Source organism: Patella vulgata, chromosome 9 (assembly GCF_932274485.2).
Source record: "Patella vulgata chromosome 9, xgPatVulg1.2, whole genome shotgun sequence".
Lineage (NCBI taxonomy): Eukaryota > Metazoa > Mollusca > Gastropoda > Patellidae > Patella > Patella vulgata.
In genome coordinates this window covers 34045765-34062814 of record NC_065887.2, presented here as the reverse complement: position 1 = coordinate 34062814, position 17050 = coordinate 34045765, and the positions used below count along the sequence as shown (strand labels likewise).

The following is a 17050-nucleotide window of genomic DNA, read 5'->3' as shown; positions in this document are numbered from 1 at the left end:
TAGTAACAGTCTTTCTCCCTTACTCCGTTTAGTCTGACCTCTCGTCCAGTCACCGCGCATTTTTGTACGATCCAAGACTCCATGGACACGATGCAGCGAAGCCGGAAAGGGGAAACTCGGGGCTAGGCACAGCTCATGGCGGTCGGATGTGCGGAGATTCATTTATCGGCTCCCCGGCAGACCCGAAATTTCCCACTGTACACTTTCATTGCGGGGCAGACTGGCTCGACTAAATTGAATTTCTGTACGGTTCAGGTGTATTGGTAGTTTATAAGCTCAATAAGTATGAGCTTTGTTTGAAATGATTACCAACGGACCGATAGACTGTGAAAGGGGTGATGACAATAGAGCGACTACAATTTATCGGTGGCTAGAGCAATAACTCTACGACTAATAGATACCTGATATATCTAAGAAAATGAAATTTAATGAAAGTTTTAAGGAAAGTTTGCGAACGTTTAATCTTGTCGAATGGTTTTATAAATATTTCATCCGGTGTTAGCTATTGTTCCACACCACCACGCCAGTATTACGCCGCCGCTTTATCAAAATATCAATCATCCATAATTTTGCTATATTAATATGCTTAAATTAATAACATTAAAGTAACGATACGCCATTTGCATTTTCCGCTAAAATATCAAATTTCTAATATGCATTATGACTGTTTATGTAACACTTAATTAAAGATGCATGTCGCGGAATTTGAATAGGACTCAAACGCATATGACCCCAATGGTTAACACCCGGCTTGGAAAGAAAAATGTCTTAAAAACAATGGCTTCTATCGGGTTCACAAGGGTTTCGGAGTGGAGATTATGTGGGGATGGGGGCTCTGGGCCGAAAGGTTGCGGACCGATAAGGTTCGTTCTCTCATGACCCCAATGCTTCACATCAATTTCTGCAAAACAAATCTGATTTAAAGTGTGTCTGGGCAATAGGTGTGTTTTTCCCTAGATAATATTGCATGTAAACTTAAATATTTGCAATACGTGTGAATCATTTTTTAAAATATACATCGATAAATGAAGAAAATGTCATATTAGGTTGCTAATCACTCCACTCTAACAAAATAACATAAAACATAATGTTCACACATTTAGGAATATTTCCATGTTTCCAACATTTCAAACCTCGGCATTTAACTTCACATGGAATCTGATCGATGAACAGGGCTGGGATGCACATGATACAATCTGCATAATATAGTCCTTTACGACATGATTGTGGACGTGCTACCCCAGGAAGTGGAGTTGGACTGGATAATCATCTAGTAATAATGTCGACCTTGGACTGGTATACTAAAAAAAAGTATACGAAGGTATAGATTTTTAATAACTACGTTTACAAGCAATTTATAAACTGACTGTACAAAATCTATTATTTACTGATAAAGATTATTAGGTTGTAACAGATAGCATTTATGTTTGTGGACGGTTTTCATTAAAGTATTTCTGTTACTTGTAACAAAAGGCGACAGACATCCGAGACTGGTACATTTGTATGACGACGTAAAATATGCTGGGTTTTTGGGCTACGAATTTTACTCAGTCCATTGCCACTAGGTGTAAAATATCCAGAAACAAATCATTTAATGAGGCGATATCTTCTGTTGTTGTTGTGTATTACAAATTTAACGCCCAATAAATTATATACATAACAAGTGGTTTAATAAAGATTATTTACATATGAGGGAGTTATAAACTAAAATGGGTAAAAACATAAAAAAAACTTTTAAACACGGTGTTAAAATTCTATGTCGTAAAGTGTATACATCTTCAAGAAGAGCCATCTACTAAAATGATTGTGATATAATAGTGCTGATAGGTGCTAGTTAATCTTCTTTATTCTGAAAAAAAATATATAAAATATGAAAATAATTACACTAAACGTGAAGTAAATAAAAACCGATACAAACACCTTATGTTTGTTTGTTTGTTTGTTTTGTTTTTTTGTGGGGTTTTTTTTTTTTGGGGGGGGGGGTCGTATTTTCAATTATAGACAGCTGATTCTGCCTTACTTTATCTTGCTTCACTGTTTAGGGATCAAACATGAGCGAGTGTACAACAAACTATGGTGTATGGGACCCAGGTTATCTGAATCGGTTCTAGCAATCGAAACTTCGAGTACCCCGACAAATTCGAATGTAGACTGGGGAGTGACCGTAGAGGCTAATTAAATATAGACTTTTATGGGCTGACACTGTATATACATCTTGACATGGGTGCCAAGCCAGCACTTCTTTTGCTATTAATGGTGCTTGTGCGGCGACTTAACTGAACCCCTTCCCCCACTTATCTCGATCATTTTGATAAATTATGTCTTAAACTCTCCAAAATGGCATAATCTGACCGTGATGCGGCAAACCTGATCATCGGGGCTTATGATGTTTTAATGACAATGAGTAATTAAAATGAAAATACACTGGATATAATTCTATAAAATACAATTACTGTTTATTGGTAATTACTTTGAAGGGAAACTAAATTAATTAATCGGTGATAATCAATAATTGTATTCAATAGAATAATTGCATTCTATATGTTTCCGGTTTCATTGTTAAAAACATTTTATCTGACATCCGTAAGGAAATGTGAGGCTTACACTAATTGATCAAATGCGCACAACTGAGGTTAAATATAAACTTATAGGTAGTAATCTCATATTCTTAATGGGATACAGAGATGTCGTGGTATCAAAGTCCTGCTCATCAAATATCACCTTCCTAACAGTTTTTTTATTAATTAAATTCGATCACCTTCAAGATAATTAATGTCATGTCAAGCCCATAACGACTTGATCTGTGGAGTGCCTTATCCAGGAGGGGCGCCCATAATGACATGATTGGTGGGGCACCTTATAATGACAATATATGATTGTCGGACCGCACATAATGCATAATGCCGAGTAAGATTGGTTGGGCGCCCACGACTTGATCAATGGGGCGCCCAAAACGGCATGATTGGTGGGGCGCCTCTTCCCGGAGGGGCGCCCATATTCCCGAGATTGGTGGACCGCCCACGACGAGATCATGGGCGCCCATAATATAATTGTCGCGGCGCCCATAATGCCGAGTGAAATTGGTTAGGCGCCCATGAATGAATTGGACGCCTAATACGATGTGATAATCTTCAAAATTGAAAGAAATCGCACTTGAACCCGATTCCGAACTTTTCGTTTTTCTCATAAATTATTATAGGTACGTTAAAGTCGTATTCCTACCTTCAATTTTTATAATGTTCATATCGAAAGTCATAATACGCCAATATCGCAAATTCAATCTCAAAATTGAATTTTCCGTCAGTTTCAGGTGCAAACCCTATTTTCATAGTTCAGCTCCTCAGGTGCAAACCCTATTTTCCCAAATTTTCTGGGAGGCGTGTCCACGGTACCGATCGCCGTGGACCGTCAAGTGTAGGTACATGGTCGCCCCCAGAAGCCTTTACACCCCCCCCCTCTCCCCAGCCAACAATTTTGAGCTAGCTACGGGCCATGGTGCACATGAATGACTACGAGGTAACTTACCCTTAGATTTCACTCACCCTCGGTTCTTTGCCTGGAACAGAACATACGTATTTGTAATTTACTTCAGTACCAATAGTCTAATATTAGTCTTCGAATAGAAGATAGTTTTTTTATGTTGAATATCATCATTATGTTAATGAATACACGTCCAAAGTAAAATTGTTGAAGACGATAACGCAAAAACGCAATGATCTTTGTGCTTTAATTGAGAGAGCTTATCTTGGAAGTCGCCATTTTGTTAATCAAGTGTCGGCTTTAACTGTTTTGTTTGGTGTTTTTCTCGGATATTATCGTAGAAATATCTCTTAAAGTTTCACGAACGATCGAGGCAATGAGACACGGGTTGCTATATACCCACTAGATATTGTATACGACAGAATTGTCGAAATATTAAATATATTCTTTTATAGTTCTCAAACTCCCAGACCTGGTTTCATAGGTATAAAAATATATGTGTGGGATATATAAGCCACGAGTTTATAGTACATATCATATAATTTTAAATTCATCTGGTATTAACATTAATAGTGTACCAATAACTCCCGACCCCTGTGAGGATGAAAAGCCGATTTAACTTAAGTTGTACAGAATATCATATCTGCCACAAATTTCCTCTAATGCAATAAATATACCAGATATATAAAATCCCTACTTACATGTTACGGTGTCATAAGGATGTTCTTCCTCTGAACCATTGGTTGGAGATTCTATAACACTGATTTCACGAGCAGTATTCCCATCCTGCCTGTTGTCGTACAGGACGGCATACGGATTTTCACTCGACTGTCCTGCTATTGTACTGACTTCTATACCAGCAAAAGGCCTAGCATCTGAAAAGGAATATCTAAATTATGTGGCCTATGGGCTGTCATAAAAACATTCCATTCCGTACTTTCATAATAAACCCCAATTAGTTACTTTTCAATTGCATTCGTAGTTTTCATATAGAACCTACTTTAAAATAACAGAGTGTTGGTTTATCATACTGCTTTACTGGGTTTGGAAAGATTGTAGAAAATACTCTGCTAGAGTGAGTTTCAACACCATGGTTGTCTATCATCAGTATAAATCTCTGGTTTGATATTATTTATTTACATTTATTTCATTTTTCACATAACATTATTAAATTTACTTGAGTATAGTGTGTTGTATAATATGTTAGCATACCACGTTACTTGCAAACATACCATGGTCGCTTTTTCCCATAAATATTAAAGGTACCTGTATACGATAAGAAGGCAATTGGCCTTTAACCCTTCATGTACTCAATCAGAGAGTTATTTCAATTTCAATTACTCCAAATGTGCAAATAAATTAAACCACATTGAATTGATTGAATTGAAATGTTTTTGATTTTCCAGCGTGAAAACTATTTAGATTTTCGATTCTGAAATATTTTTTTCGCAATTATTACTATTATTCTTTTGTAATTCTTTAGTATTATATTTTTTTTTTGTAATTATTACTGTTATTCTTTTGTGATTCTTAGTATTACTGTTTGGTAATTCTTAGTATTATTTTATTGAATTCTTAGTATTATTTGATTGAATTATTAATATATTTTTTTGCAAAATAAGTTCACAAGGTTCAATAACTCAGTCAAACTGACGACCACGATATCCAATGGTCCGAAAGTGTCAAGTAAATTTACCAAAATAACACAGATAGTACATGTATGGAAATCTACACTAAGACAATATTATATGGGACAACAATCATTGGTTTATTATACACAGGCACGACGTTTAGATAAGTATCCTCTCAAAATTACATACCTGGAGCGTTATGAAATCTGTAAAACACAAACATAATATTGGTTAAATTCGCCCATTTCTCTAAAATTTTGTCAAAATACACAAAACATGTTTTGTTTTTTTTAATCAACCGGAAGCTCAAGGGACGATGAGCGGTACGTATGTTTGTTTTTGTGAAAGGCAGGACCAATAACAAGTGTCTCACGTATAGAAACAAACAGTTGAACATTAATCGTCAGAGTAGAAGCCATAGCCAACAGGACGTGTGATACAAACAGGAATCATCCAGGAGAAGGAATGACCAGAGAGAAAGGGATTATAAACAGAACCAGAATAAATATCAACACAGGGCTAAGAACAGGGAGGAAACCACCAGTTGGACAGATGCTAGAACAGAACAGAAAGTTACCAACAGGACTGGAGCTATAACAGGACATAAAGTATCAGTTCTTTAACAAATTTCTGCCTTCTTCGAAAAGCTGACCAACAAATATGTGCTAATAAGACGGAATGATGCAACATTTTCTGTTCAAGTAAAGGGCATTTTGGGTTAGTCTAATTTTGTCTTCACGGCCCCTCTATTAATACTATAAAGATAATGTAGTATTACTTACCTGTTTAATTCTCGATTCTGACCTGTTAACGAAATTCAACAGATTGTTTAGAAATACAGGAAATATACTTATAACTTTTATCGCCATATCTTTATGTACATAAATAATCTTTTTCTTTCTCTATAAAAACACCTAAAGCTATAACATAGGATACATGTTTTACATCCCACCCGCCCACCCACTCCCCACCCCCGCGGTTTAAATCTTACTATTGTATTGGATACATGGTTGTTTTTTTTCCAGGTAAGTTAATGAAAAAATGTCGTGTTGTAACAATTTACCTCTAACATGACGTTTTCTGTAACATACTGCTGCAATTACTACAACCACGATAATCACAATGATGGCAGCTGATATTCCAACACCCAATCCAACGGTTTTCATGTTGGTCGTATTAATCTTGGGTTGGCCACGTACTCCTTGTTCACCATGCCCTAAAGAAGCTAAAAAGGACAACAGAATTGGGCTACTAGAATAGAGGAACGGCATAATCGTGACAATAAAATTAATCTCAAACCGTTTCATCCTCCACTATGCCAACAACGGGCTCCCATCATGTATTAGTGGTGCCTTGTCTGATCCCATAAATGTGTACCACATGGCTCACTTCTCGGACCCATTTTAATTCTTTTGTATTAATTTGAATACCTGTTTTCTTTCTGGGTTACAAGCAGTGAACAGCCTGATTGTCTGAGTTATCAACAATTGCAGCATAACATTTGACCGACCAAAACATATTCTACTCACATAATATATTGACGGTGGTGATATGTGTGTACATTTTTGTTATAGGTTCACCCTCCGTTGGTACTAATACTATAACAGCTTCACATCTATAGTCTCCGCCGTCAGTTTTCTTAATGTTTGATATCAGTAGATCTCTCGTATATAATTTAACAGTTCCACCAGGAGAATACCACTTGTAACTAGATGGCTGTGGATTAGAGTCGACTGAACAATTCAACATCACGTTTGAGTTCACAGTAACATTTACAATTTCATGTAAGGATTCATCTTTTGGTGCATCTAAAAAATATCAGTGAAAACAATAAAAGACTGATAGTAAAATTACTATTACAATATATTTGTACAAATTTGCAAATAATGGGTTCATAGCAAGTTTATAAGTTACACAATGTGCATCTTAGCATACATAATGCGATTCCATAATTAATATAAAGATCTTGTACCATCAATCCCAATGAAAAATCATCACACTAAAAGATAAATTACAGTTATAAAGAAATGTTAGAGATAACTGGACCCATTTTGCATTATGTGCTATATACAATGGACAACCTGATTATCTGTAATATCAACATTTGTAGCACATCTTTTTGTCCCCAAATTAAATACTGCATTATACAATTATTAATACAATAATAAATACAAATAATATATTAATGGTAAATGTTGAATTCTAATATTTTCTTATAACTTACATAAAACATTAACATGAAAGATTTTACTATGCATTTTTGTAATTGGGTCTCCATTTGTTGGTACAAGCTTTGTCATAGTTTCACACTTATAGTCACCACCTTGGTTTTTACTGATATTTGATAAATCCAGATATCTCGTGACAGCTGCGTAACTTCCATCGGGGTTATACCATTGGTAATTTGAAGGTTCTGGATTCGAGTCGACAGAACATGTTAACTTTAGGTCAGATTGCATGGTAACATTAATTGTTTCTTGTGAGGTTTCAGTACTTGGTCCATCTGGAAATTTGAAAAAATAAGTAGCAAAACTAATGTTAATACATCATTACCATGGTACCTACACGGGACGGGAAATATGTTCCCGACAACTAACCCTGTGGTAAAGTCCGTCTGTCAATGATTTATCTATCAAATATCGAGGACAATATAACACTGTTACTAAAATAACATGCAAATATCCCGATATACGAAAACGTAACCCAGCGATAACCCATATTCCTGAAGCAATGGCCCGACAAATCCCTCTTTGGCCATTGCTGGATTGGCTTCCTATACTTGAGCTTTTGAGGGAGTGTGTCTGTTCCTCCTGTTCAATCAAATCTATCCCAAGTACAGCAACATGACAGCCCTTCGTTTAATCCCTAAAACTTTGGACAGTGATTTAAGGTATTAAAGACGGTGATAGTATTGTTCGTCTCCAAACAGTATTGTTTACATTGTATCTGTGTTGATAGCCTCGTTTGTCACGCAATTAATTTTTCTGCAATATTCTGCTACGCACTGGTTAATTGGGCATAATAAAATCGTCATGTAATCATATTTGTCCAATTTGGATCTCTGTTTAAAGCGTAATCATATTGTTACGCAGTTAGCTATTGGTTGTTAATCGGACTATTGACCAGTCATAATTTGGAACAGAAATTTGCTTCCTTTACAGCAGTGTTAAATGGGATTAACTCTAATCAAAGTAACACTGCAAGGAGTATATCTACCAACACACTTTGTATCTACATTATATCTACGACCTACATATTCTACTCACATAATATATCGACCAAAAGACAACAAATTCTAGATTTTACTCACATAATATATTGACGGTGGTGATATGTGTGTACATTTTTGTTATAGGTTCACCCTCCGTTGGTACTAATACTATGACAGCTTCACATCTATAGTCTCCACCTTCAGTTTTCTGAATGTTTGATATCAGTAGATCTCTCGTAGATAATTTAACAGTTCCACCAGGAGAATACCACTTGTAACTAGATGGCTGTGGATTAGAGTCGACTGAACAATTCAACATCACGTTTGAGTTCACAGTAACATTTACAATTTCATGTGAGGATTCGTCTTTTGGTGCATCTAAAAATATCAGTGAAAACCCTAAAAGACTGATAACAAAAATACTATTATAATGTATTGTTTACAAATTTGCAAATCATGGGATCATAGCAAGTGTGGAACACAATATTCTGTATTTTAACGACGTTTATAAGTTACACAATGTGCATTTTAGCATACATAATGCGATTCCATAATTAATATAAAGATCTTGTACCATCAATCCCAATGAAAAATCACCACACTAAAAGATAAATTACAGTTATAAAGAAGTGTTAGAGATAACTGGACCCATTTTGCATTCTGTGCTATATACAATGGACAACCTGATTATCTGTAATATCAACATTTGTAGCACATCTTTTTGTCCCCAAATTAAATATAATATACACTTTCAAGAGGTTGACACGTTATGACATGGGCGTTAAGCTGACGCCTTATTAAAGGACAATATTGGTGCCAGTCATTATCATATGTGATAGAACTGGTTAAACACATTCCAAATATTATTTTATCACAGAGATCATTTCTACGATAGCTGTGGATTCAATGTTTCAACAATCGGAAGTGACCAACGCAAAAGGAAAACACGAGTTATCCCTCTATATAACTGATTGAAGTGACGGGTGACAACAGGTACATGGGCGAATTTCTGCCTACTAATAATTCCTTCGAAGACCAAAAGTTGTGGTTTCTTAGACTGTGAAAGTATATCTGACAATTCATAAAAAAAATTGACTGTTACTAGATAAGAGAACATGAAAGAAAAATAGAAAAAGTCCGTGCATTACCATGTTTTTATAAGGATAGAATGAATAAACACGCGTGAATGTACGGACTGTTTCTATTGTATTCGTATCCTCTTATCTAATGACATTCAATTACTTTTTTGAATTGTCAGATATACTCTTACAGTCTCATATAACAACTTTTGGTCTTCGAAGGAATTATTAGTGGGCAGAAATTCGCCCATGTACCTGTTATCACCCGTCACTTCAATCAGTTATATAGAGGGATAACTCGTGTTTTCCTTTTTCGTTCGTCATTTCCGATCGTTCTGTTGACTGGCACCAATATTGTCCTTTAACAACGCTTGTGTGGCGACTGAATTCAACTCGTCCCACCACTTATATCGATCATTCTGATACATTTTGTCTTAAACGTGTGTTCAACCCGATTAATTTACTATTGTGCACTAAATATTCGAGTAGGTATTAACGTAAGTTAATGCGGGAAACTTATGATAGACAGCTTTAATGACATTTAGTAATTAAACTGGAAATACACTGGATATAATTCTATAAAATACAATTACTGTTTATTAGTAATTAAACTGGAAATACACTGGATATAATTTCATGGAATATAATTACTGTTTATTAGTAATTACTTGGAAGGGTAATTAAATTAATTAATCGGTGATAATCAATAATTGTATTCAATAGAATAATTGCATTCTATATGTTTCCGGTTTCATTGTTAAAATTCATTGACACATTTTATCGGACATCCGTGTGGAAATATGACGCTCACACTCATCGGTCAAATTGCGACACTATCTAATAAGAACTTCTAGAAAACTGCCAGTGACTTTCACTTTGTTTATAAAACTTCAATGATCAATTAACTCTGGAACACTTTGTATTGTATAACTATGTTTATATATTTTTATGACATCCATAATACAAAGGTTATATACAGGATCCTACACACACAGCTATGACATTAAATATAAGCTAAACCTAAGTTCCCTATACCTTAGCTTGTGTTTTGTACTGCTCTTCTTTTTAAGTCTACATGGCGATCTCCTCGGTTTCTAAGCCGGGGAGACTAAATGTATGTCCCTCTAGGAACAATGCATGTTATCTCTATCCAAGCCGCTAAGCCGAGGAGGCTGTGGGTGTGCCTTCTTCTAAGAACCACGCATAAAGTCGGTATCCCGGTCTCTAAGCCGAGACTCTCTCTATGGCCGCCCTATGATGTCTGAATGATGTCTAAAAAACTCAAACCCCTTTCTTTTTTATAAGGAGGATAAGTGAATGAGTCATAGACTGACCCCCGGGAAATGGGCCAGGTACTTTTTGTTATCTCATTGATCAGCTGCTGAGAAGCTACCCTAGATTTAAACACAATGTTTTAATATAGGAACCAAGCAGGAGAAAAAGTCCGTCTATCAATGATTTATCTATCAAACATCAAGGACAATATAACACTGTTACTAAAATAACATACAAATACCCCGATATACGAAAACGTAACGCCACGATAACTCTTTGGCCAATGCTGGATTGGCTTCTGATACTTGAGGGAGTGTGTCGACTATTCTTCCCGTTCAATTAAATCTACCCCAAGTACAGCAACATGGCAGCCCTTCATTTAATCTGGGGTCTTCCCTAAAACCTTGGACAGTGATTTAAGGTATTAAAAACGGTGATAGTATTGTTCGTCTCCAAACAGTATTGCTTACATTGTATCTGTGTTGATAGCCTCGTTTGTCACGCAATTAGTTTTTCTGCAATATTCTGCTATGCACTGGTTAACTGGGCATACTAAAGTGGGATTAGCTCTAATCAAACGAAACACTGCGAGGAGTATGCGATAACCCGATATCAACGTTTTATCTACCAACACGTAACATTAATGTTATGTTACTTTGTATCTACATTATATCTATGTTCTACTTGTCTTAAATCTTTGCAACTTGATGAATCACCAAACGAAGACTCGTTGCTCGATACGTAATATAAGGAATTTTAAGGACACACTTACATAAAATGTGAACGATTGTTATCTTTGATGATCTGGCAGTTATTGGGCGAGTAGGAGCTGGCGATTCTATCATGGTGCTGGAAGCAGTACACGAATATTCACCAGATTTAGTTCTGCCTATATATGGCATCGTTAAAGTAGTATGTGTTGTTGCTTCAAAATCATATTTAGTTAGGTCTTGGCCATTGGGACCAGTCCATTTAAAGCTAAAAATACTCGGATTAGCTACTGCTGTACAAGTTATAGACAATGTGGTACTCTCGATAACTTTCATTTCCAGTGGTACGGTTACATTCGGTGGATCTAGGAAGATGAGAATATACATTTTCGAAATCTTTAATTTTGTCAACAACGATTAAAGACAAAACATGTTAAACTTAGATGATATCCATAGTTATAAAAAGGTTACAGCTGTTTAGTGAGTCTTACTAACTGAGCCACCCGAAGAACGGAGTATTGGGGAATCGAAACCAGGACAATCTAGTCTACAATGTTTATTCAGAAATGAAGTCTGCCAATGTTTTGAATAAACCCCGTAGACTCAAGAACTTGTTGATTCGATGATATCTTGAACTCGATGAATCTGGATATGGGGCTTTAAGTTTTGGTTTAACTGAATTATAGTAATGGAACCTACATAAGACATTAAGAATTATTGTAGCAGTAATTGTACTGCCGTCAATATCCACGGCACAGGTATAATTTCCGTCATCTGATCTCTGAACTCTCTGGAGTCTGTAAATTGATGAACTTTGACCTGGAATCCTGATTCCGTTCTTCCGCCAGCTATAACCACTTGATGGTATTACTGAGGTTGTGTTAAATTCACATTGTATTTCAAGTTGTCTCCCTTCTGTCACATTATGTGGAACTGTCAGAGGTTTGATTATTATTTTACTATTATCTGAAATATGTTACATATAATAAAATTTACTTGCGTGACTATTTTCTCTCGCAATCTTATAACTGGTCCAAGTTTTTTTTACATATCTTTGATGAGTCCACGATAACGAAACGAGACAGGATCTCGAGGAAATATTTGTTCGGGATATTCTTAATCATATTAAGAATAAAATATTTTGGTTGTCTTATTTCTTTCTGGGATTTTTCGTATTTCATTGACCATTATGATCGAATTTTCTTGTTTTCGCGCGACTGAATGGAGACACTACAAAGACCAAATGAAATGGGGTTCAACGTCCTACTGTTCTGTCCCGACATGAAGACGTCGTTACAAAAGTCGTATACGAAATGCCCAAAATCTCTTGTGACTAGATGTACTTGGGGTTTTCTACAGACTCGAAGATCGTATTCTTAACTCTGTTCCTGCATGGCCATGAAACTTGGTCCACAGTTAGGGGGTTAAAGGCGTTTAACGCATCACTTTTTCAATCTCATTAAAATTTCAAAATCGTTACCAGTTATCTCTTCTAGTGGAAATATGATTTGATCTACTGTAATCACCTCATCACCTATAGGCACAAACACGTATGTTCGTGTTTGTCGAAATAAGAGTCCTTTGAACACCAACATCTCAAAGATAATGTTAGGCCTATAATTTATAATGTAGTTCAGTTTAGTTAAAAGTATATTACCTATCTGACAGCTGATCTTGTCACTGCTTAAACTATAACCATTTTTACATCCACAAGTATGTTGTCCTAGCTGTTTTGGTAAACACAGTTGTTGGCAATCAGAAATTTCACATACACTGGAACCTAAATGTTAAAACAAAGACCGTACTTTGGACCTATATTTCAGAAGCCGTAGCTACTTGATAAATGATAATACTATGCCACACCATGAGCGATTATGACTATAATGATAATGAAATTCTTTTGAACTAAAGTCCTTGTTGTCCTTAATTTGGTCAATAACACGGAGTGGCGAATGATATTCAATTCCAATATCCCATCATCTTTGTGCCAAGTATAAATGAAATCCTTTACTCTTGTAAAAGTGAATATAAACAGAAATGGTCTGACTTCATGCACATGTACATTTACACATGTCAGTTTGGACTACAGCCAGAAACATATACTTTCCGGTTGACCAGTTCTTCACAGGATTGAGGAATCGTGGGTTTTGAACTTAGTGCAGTGTCGTATTATCCTAAAGACTGGCTGGCAGTGTTAAAAGGGGCCCTGTCGTGGAATAATACGGCACACTCAACGCAGTGCCGACGAACTCAGTTGGGTTATATGAGCCCCCCCCCCCCCAACTATTGCCCAAATATTTGCATAGTTATTTTTCATTGAAAACATGGTGGTTATACCTTGTGTTATCTCGGTGTAATTGTAGGCGTACATTCCATACGATCTCTGCAAAACAGATGGCCCGAACTGTTCCAGAAGCGAACCTGCTTTCGTCATACGACTAATGTACCTGTGGAAAGTATAAATGTGATTCATTTATTAGTCAGGTATTCGGAAAGGAAGAAAGGCATTCTCGCCGATCGAAAGGCTCACAACTTAATTTGGATTTAAATACTTTTGTATTTACTCATTTAGAGAATCAACGCAAATAGGAAAATAAACTATTCGCGTGTAATTTTGTAGCCAAGAGCGGTAAAATGAAATGTGTAGGTAGGTGTCGCAGTGTCGCTGGCTTGCATGTTACGTTTTAATCAGGAAAAATCTAAATACAATTTGTACATTAGAGTCATCAGAGTAACAGCTTCAAACTATACTGTTCTGCTTTTTTTGTTCGGTATATCGAAGATGTCCATGTCCACTTCTGATCGAAAAATAAGTTTTAACTTATCCAAGTTTCATCTGTACTGGTATCGGACTCTCATTTCTAAAAAATATACACCTGTAGTGAATCTAGACCGCTACAATCATTGAGAGGGATGACATTGGTGCGGCTTAATGAGCACGCGATATTAACTTTTTTTCATTTGCAAATTAAATTCTAAAACATTTGTTTGAAGTATTAGAAAAATAAATCGCTTTCGCGTAGCCGTTTTTTTCAGTGGCAGTATACCAAGATAAGAAAATATTTCCCATTTAGTGTAAATGGGTTGGTAAAATCAGTAAAAGGCACCATTCTGCCCAGAACAGTTAACGCAACAACGTCTTATGTAAACAATGCACGCGTCATAGACCCGTGGTGTGACGTCACCTGTAGAACGCATACTTAAACTTATAATGGTCAGTCATCTTATACATAGGTATAAGAAAGCTTCCACAATACCTTTGTGAAGCAGATTGCCATGTTTTATTGATCTGTTAAACATTATTTCTACTAACAATATATAAGCTTGGCTTGGTCTCTATTTCTTAATCTATTTCTTAATATCTCTGCCACTATGTTCAGTATATATATTATCAAAAGGGGGATTGGATGGCCGAATGGTTAGCACGTGCGCGCTGTATCATAAGGCCTGTCATTGAGTCAACTGGCGTGGTTTCGATTCCCCGGTTGTACGTGACAAGGAATGGGTTGCCTGTCCAACCTCGTGGGTTTTCTCTGGGTTCTCCGGTTCCCTCCCGCTGCTAAAGACCCCTACGCGCAAGCGAATTATTGAAATAAAAAATTAAAACATATGTTATTCCCGAAATGACCTAGATTGTGTCGAGTGCACGTTAAACCCCATTTCTCTCTCTTTCTCCCTTTATCAAAAATGGTATTTGATTTACATACTTAAAAAAAAGTTTGTTTACAATGACGTAAACTGAATTTTAGAAAACCTGGATAACTGTCATCAGAATAATGGTAATCATGGGTTGACATGTTCGATTCCATCGAGATCACTTAAAAGCGTGCTAATACGTAATAGTGTTTTTTTTATTTAAAAATAATAAAGAACACTATTGCATGTTAGCAAATAAGATCCTTTTTCTGAATATGGCGAGAGTTGTAAAGCATAATATATAAAATTGTCGTTTCTTTCAAACAGGCTCAAAGTTGAATTAGTGTCAGATTAACATTAATTCATTCTGTTTACATATGTTGAAACTAGGATACATATTATTGTTATTTCCACGAACTTGAAATCAATTATAGTTTCAGATATCAGATAGTATTACCCTCCAGTATTCTCTGTCTGCTAAATATAAAAAAATAACGATTGCCCTTTTCTACGTTTAAATACACGAATACCTACGGTTCAGTCCAGTCATTGTAATAAAGGTGATTTCCCATCAGAACAATACTAAAATAGTGAGCCGTTAGTGATTGATAAATAACAGCTCTAGAACTTTTATCCATTGATATAGATTCAATTCTGTGTAGTTTTGCATCTGCCCAATAAACCGTTTTAACTGAAAATATTAACGTATAATGTAATATCACATGATGAAAATGATAATTATACTAACTTATAAACGGGTACTCTTTACCCAGGTCGGAATGCTTTTCATTACGGGTTACATAGAGGCTTGAGGGGGTGATAAGTATTGTTTCATTCAGGTTTTTCTTTTCAGTTCTGTTTCTCGTTTACACGTATTTCACAGAGAAGGAGCTTGCAATGCCCCTAATATTCCTAGAAGCCATAAAGTCACTGGTGCTAGCTTTATAATCAAGATTACATTTTAAGTATTCACTATGAGCTCTGTCGCAAGCTTTTAAAGTAAAATGAATTTAAATTCATTATGCCTAATCTGAACAATCCGATCGAGTTTTTGAAACAGTCTGTTGAGATTGATACCTTTACCGCGTTCACCAGATTCCATAAATTTGATCGTGAAAGGTCCTTCCATAATCCTAAATGAACAATCTTTACCAAGTTGTGCAAATTGTATTGAAAACTTTTTCCTGTATCGCGTTCCCAAACCTAAAATGTCAAAATATGCCCGGAAAGATAATTGTACAAAATGCAGGTGAAATTTGAAAGCTTGCTTGTGTTTATTTCTATAGAACTCTTCCTTATGGGTCACCTAACAATCCCTGTAGATTTGGACTGAATTAAATATAGGCGTAGAAATACCAGAGAGTCATCTCTAAGACCGTTGGGTTATCATGGGTGATTTATTCCAAAACATATAAAACAAATATAATTCGGACTAGTACCTTTTGTGTCTATAGCTAGACCATTCGGCCAGGTTCCATTTGGAAGCGAGAGAAACAAATGTCTGTTCGAACCATCCATGTCAGCCATTTCTATTTTAGACTTGACACCCCAGTCAGTCCAAAACATCATTCTAGATAATAAAAAAAGACGATTTAGTACAAAATTGTCATTTTTAATAGTAATATTTTAAACAGATTAAATAAATATACCCGTGTTTACGGTTAATTTAGGGTAGGTAGGTGAGATTTTTTCTTTGAGTCGGAAGTAGGCTTAAGAAGCCATACGCAAACTGAATTAATATTTTAACAAGCTTCATGCATCTATGTTTTCAACACGTAACAGTTCAGAACGTTAGTAATAATTGTCGATTAAGTACCTATAGTGGGAAACGTTCTGTAGGAATTTCCATACTAACTACAATATTTACCGTGCTCTTTTATATATGTTAAACTGGCATATACCCTTTCTTTAAGTATTATATTAAGCACAGAATGGTTAACTTCTTGATTAAAATGATAAGCAGTGAAACCGACAAATATCTTCTTTTCTGTTATATAAGTCTCTGTTAAAAAGGTATGTAAATCATAT

General features: G+C 35.8%; 2 protein-coding genes across 3 annotated transcripts; both read right to left on the bottom strand.

Moving 5' to 3' along the window:
- Nucleotides 1–1312: 1312 nt before the first annotated feature.
- LOC130010465 (B-cell receptor CD22-like) lies at nucleotides 1313–7608 on the bottom strand. Of its 2 annotated transcripts, none has more exons than XM_056103403.1 (8): nucleotides 7336–7608; nucleotides 6641–6919; nucleotides 6175–6336; nucleotides 5894–5915; nucleotides 5301–5317; nucleotides 4178–4355; nucleotides 3526–3556; nucleotides 1313–1849 (listed from the first exon to the last, which is right to left on the bottom strand). In XM_056103403.1, the coding sequence occupies exons 1-7, from the start codon at nucleotides 7568–7570 to the stop codon at nucleotides 3535–3537; spliced, it is 915 nt and encodes a 304-aa protein (XP_055959378.1). In that variant the 5' UTR covers nucleotides 7571–7608; the 3' UTR covers nucleotides 1313–1849; nucleotides 3526–3534. The 2 variants fall into 2 exon arrangements, with proteins under 2 accessions (XP_055959378.1, XP_055959377.1); XM_056103402.1 differs by having other exon boundaries at nucleotides 4182–4355.
- Nucleotides 7609–8413: 805 nt separating this feature from the next.
- On the bottom strand, nucleotides 8414–16587 carry LOC130014286 (sialoadhesin-like). The gene is made up of 7 exons (XM_056103288.1): nucleotides 16462–16587; nucleotides 15557–15713; nucleotides 13724–13833; nucleotides 13044–13166; nucleotides 12086–12352; nucleotides 11449–11751; nucleotides 8414–8700 (listed from the first exon to the last, which is right to left on the bottom strand). Exons 1-7 carry the CDS (start codon nucleotides 16547–16549, stop codon nucleotides 8414–8416), a joined length of 1335 nt encoding a protein of 444 aa, XP_055959263.1. The 5' UTR covers nucleotides 16550–16587.
- Between the last annotated feature and the right edge of the window lie 463 nt (nucleotides 16588–17050).

Coding starts and splice junctions, on each gene's coding strand:
- LOC130010465 (XM_056103402.1), bottom strand. CDS start 7,570: ATGCAATCTGACCTAAAGTTAACATGTTCTGTCGACTCGAATCCAGAA. Junction 6,337..6,640: donor CACCACCGTCAATATATTAT/GTGAGTAGAATA, acceptor TGTCCTTTTTAG/CTTCTTTAGGGCATGGTGAA. Junction 3,557..4,181: donor TCCTTATGACACCGTAACAT/GTAAGTAGGGAT, acceptor GTTCTGTTCCAG/GCAAAGAACCGAGGGTGAGT.
- LOC130014286 (XM_056103288.1), bottom strand. CDS start 16,549: ATGGCTGACATGGATGGTTCGAACAGACATTTGTTTCTCTCGCTTCCA. Junction 15,714..16,461: donor TCTAGCTATAGACACAAAAG/GTACTAGTCCGA, acceptor TAATATTTTCAG/TTAAAACGGTTTATTGGGCA. Junction 12,353..13,043: donor CAAGATCAGCTGTCAGATAG/GTAATATACTTT, acceptor AACATATTTCAG/ATAATAGTAAAATAATAATC.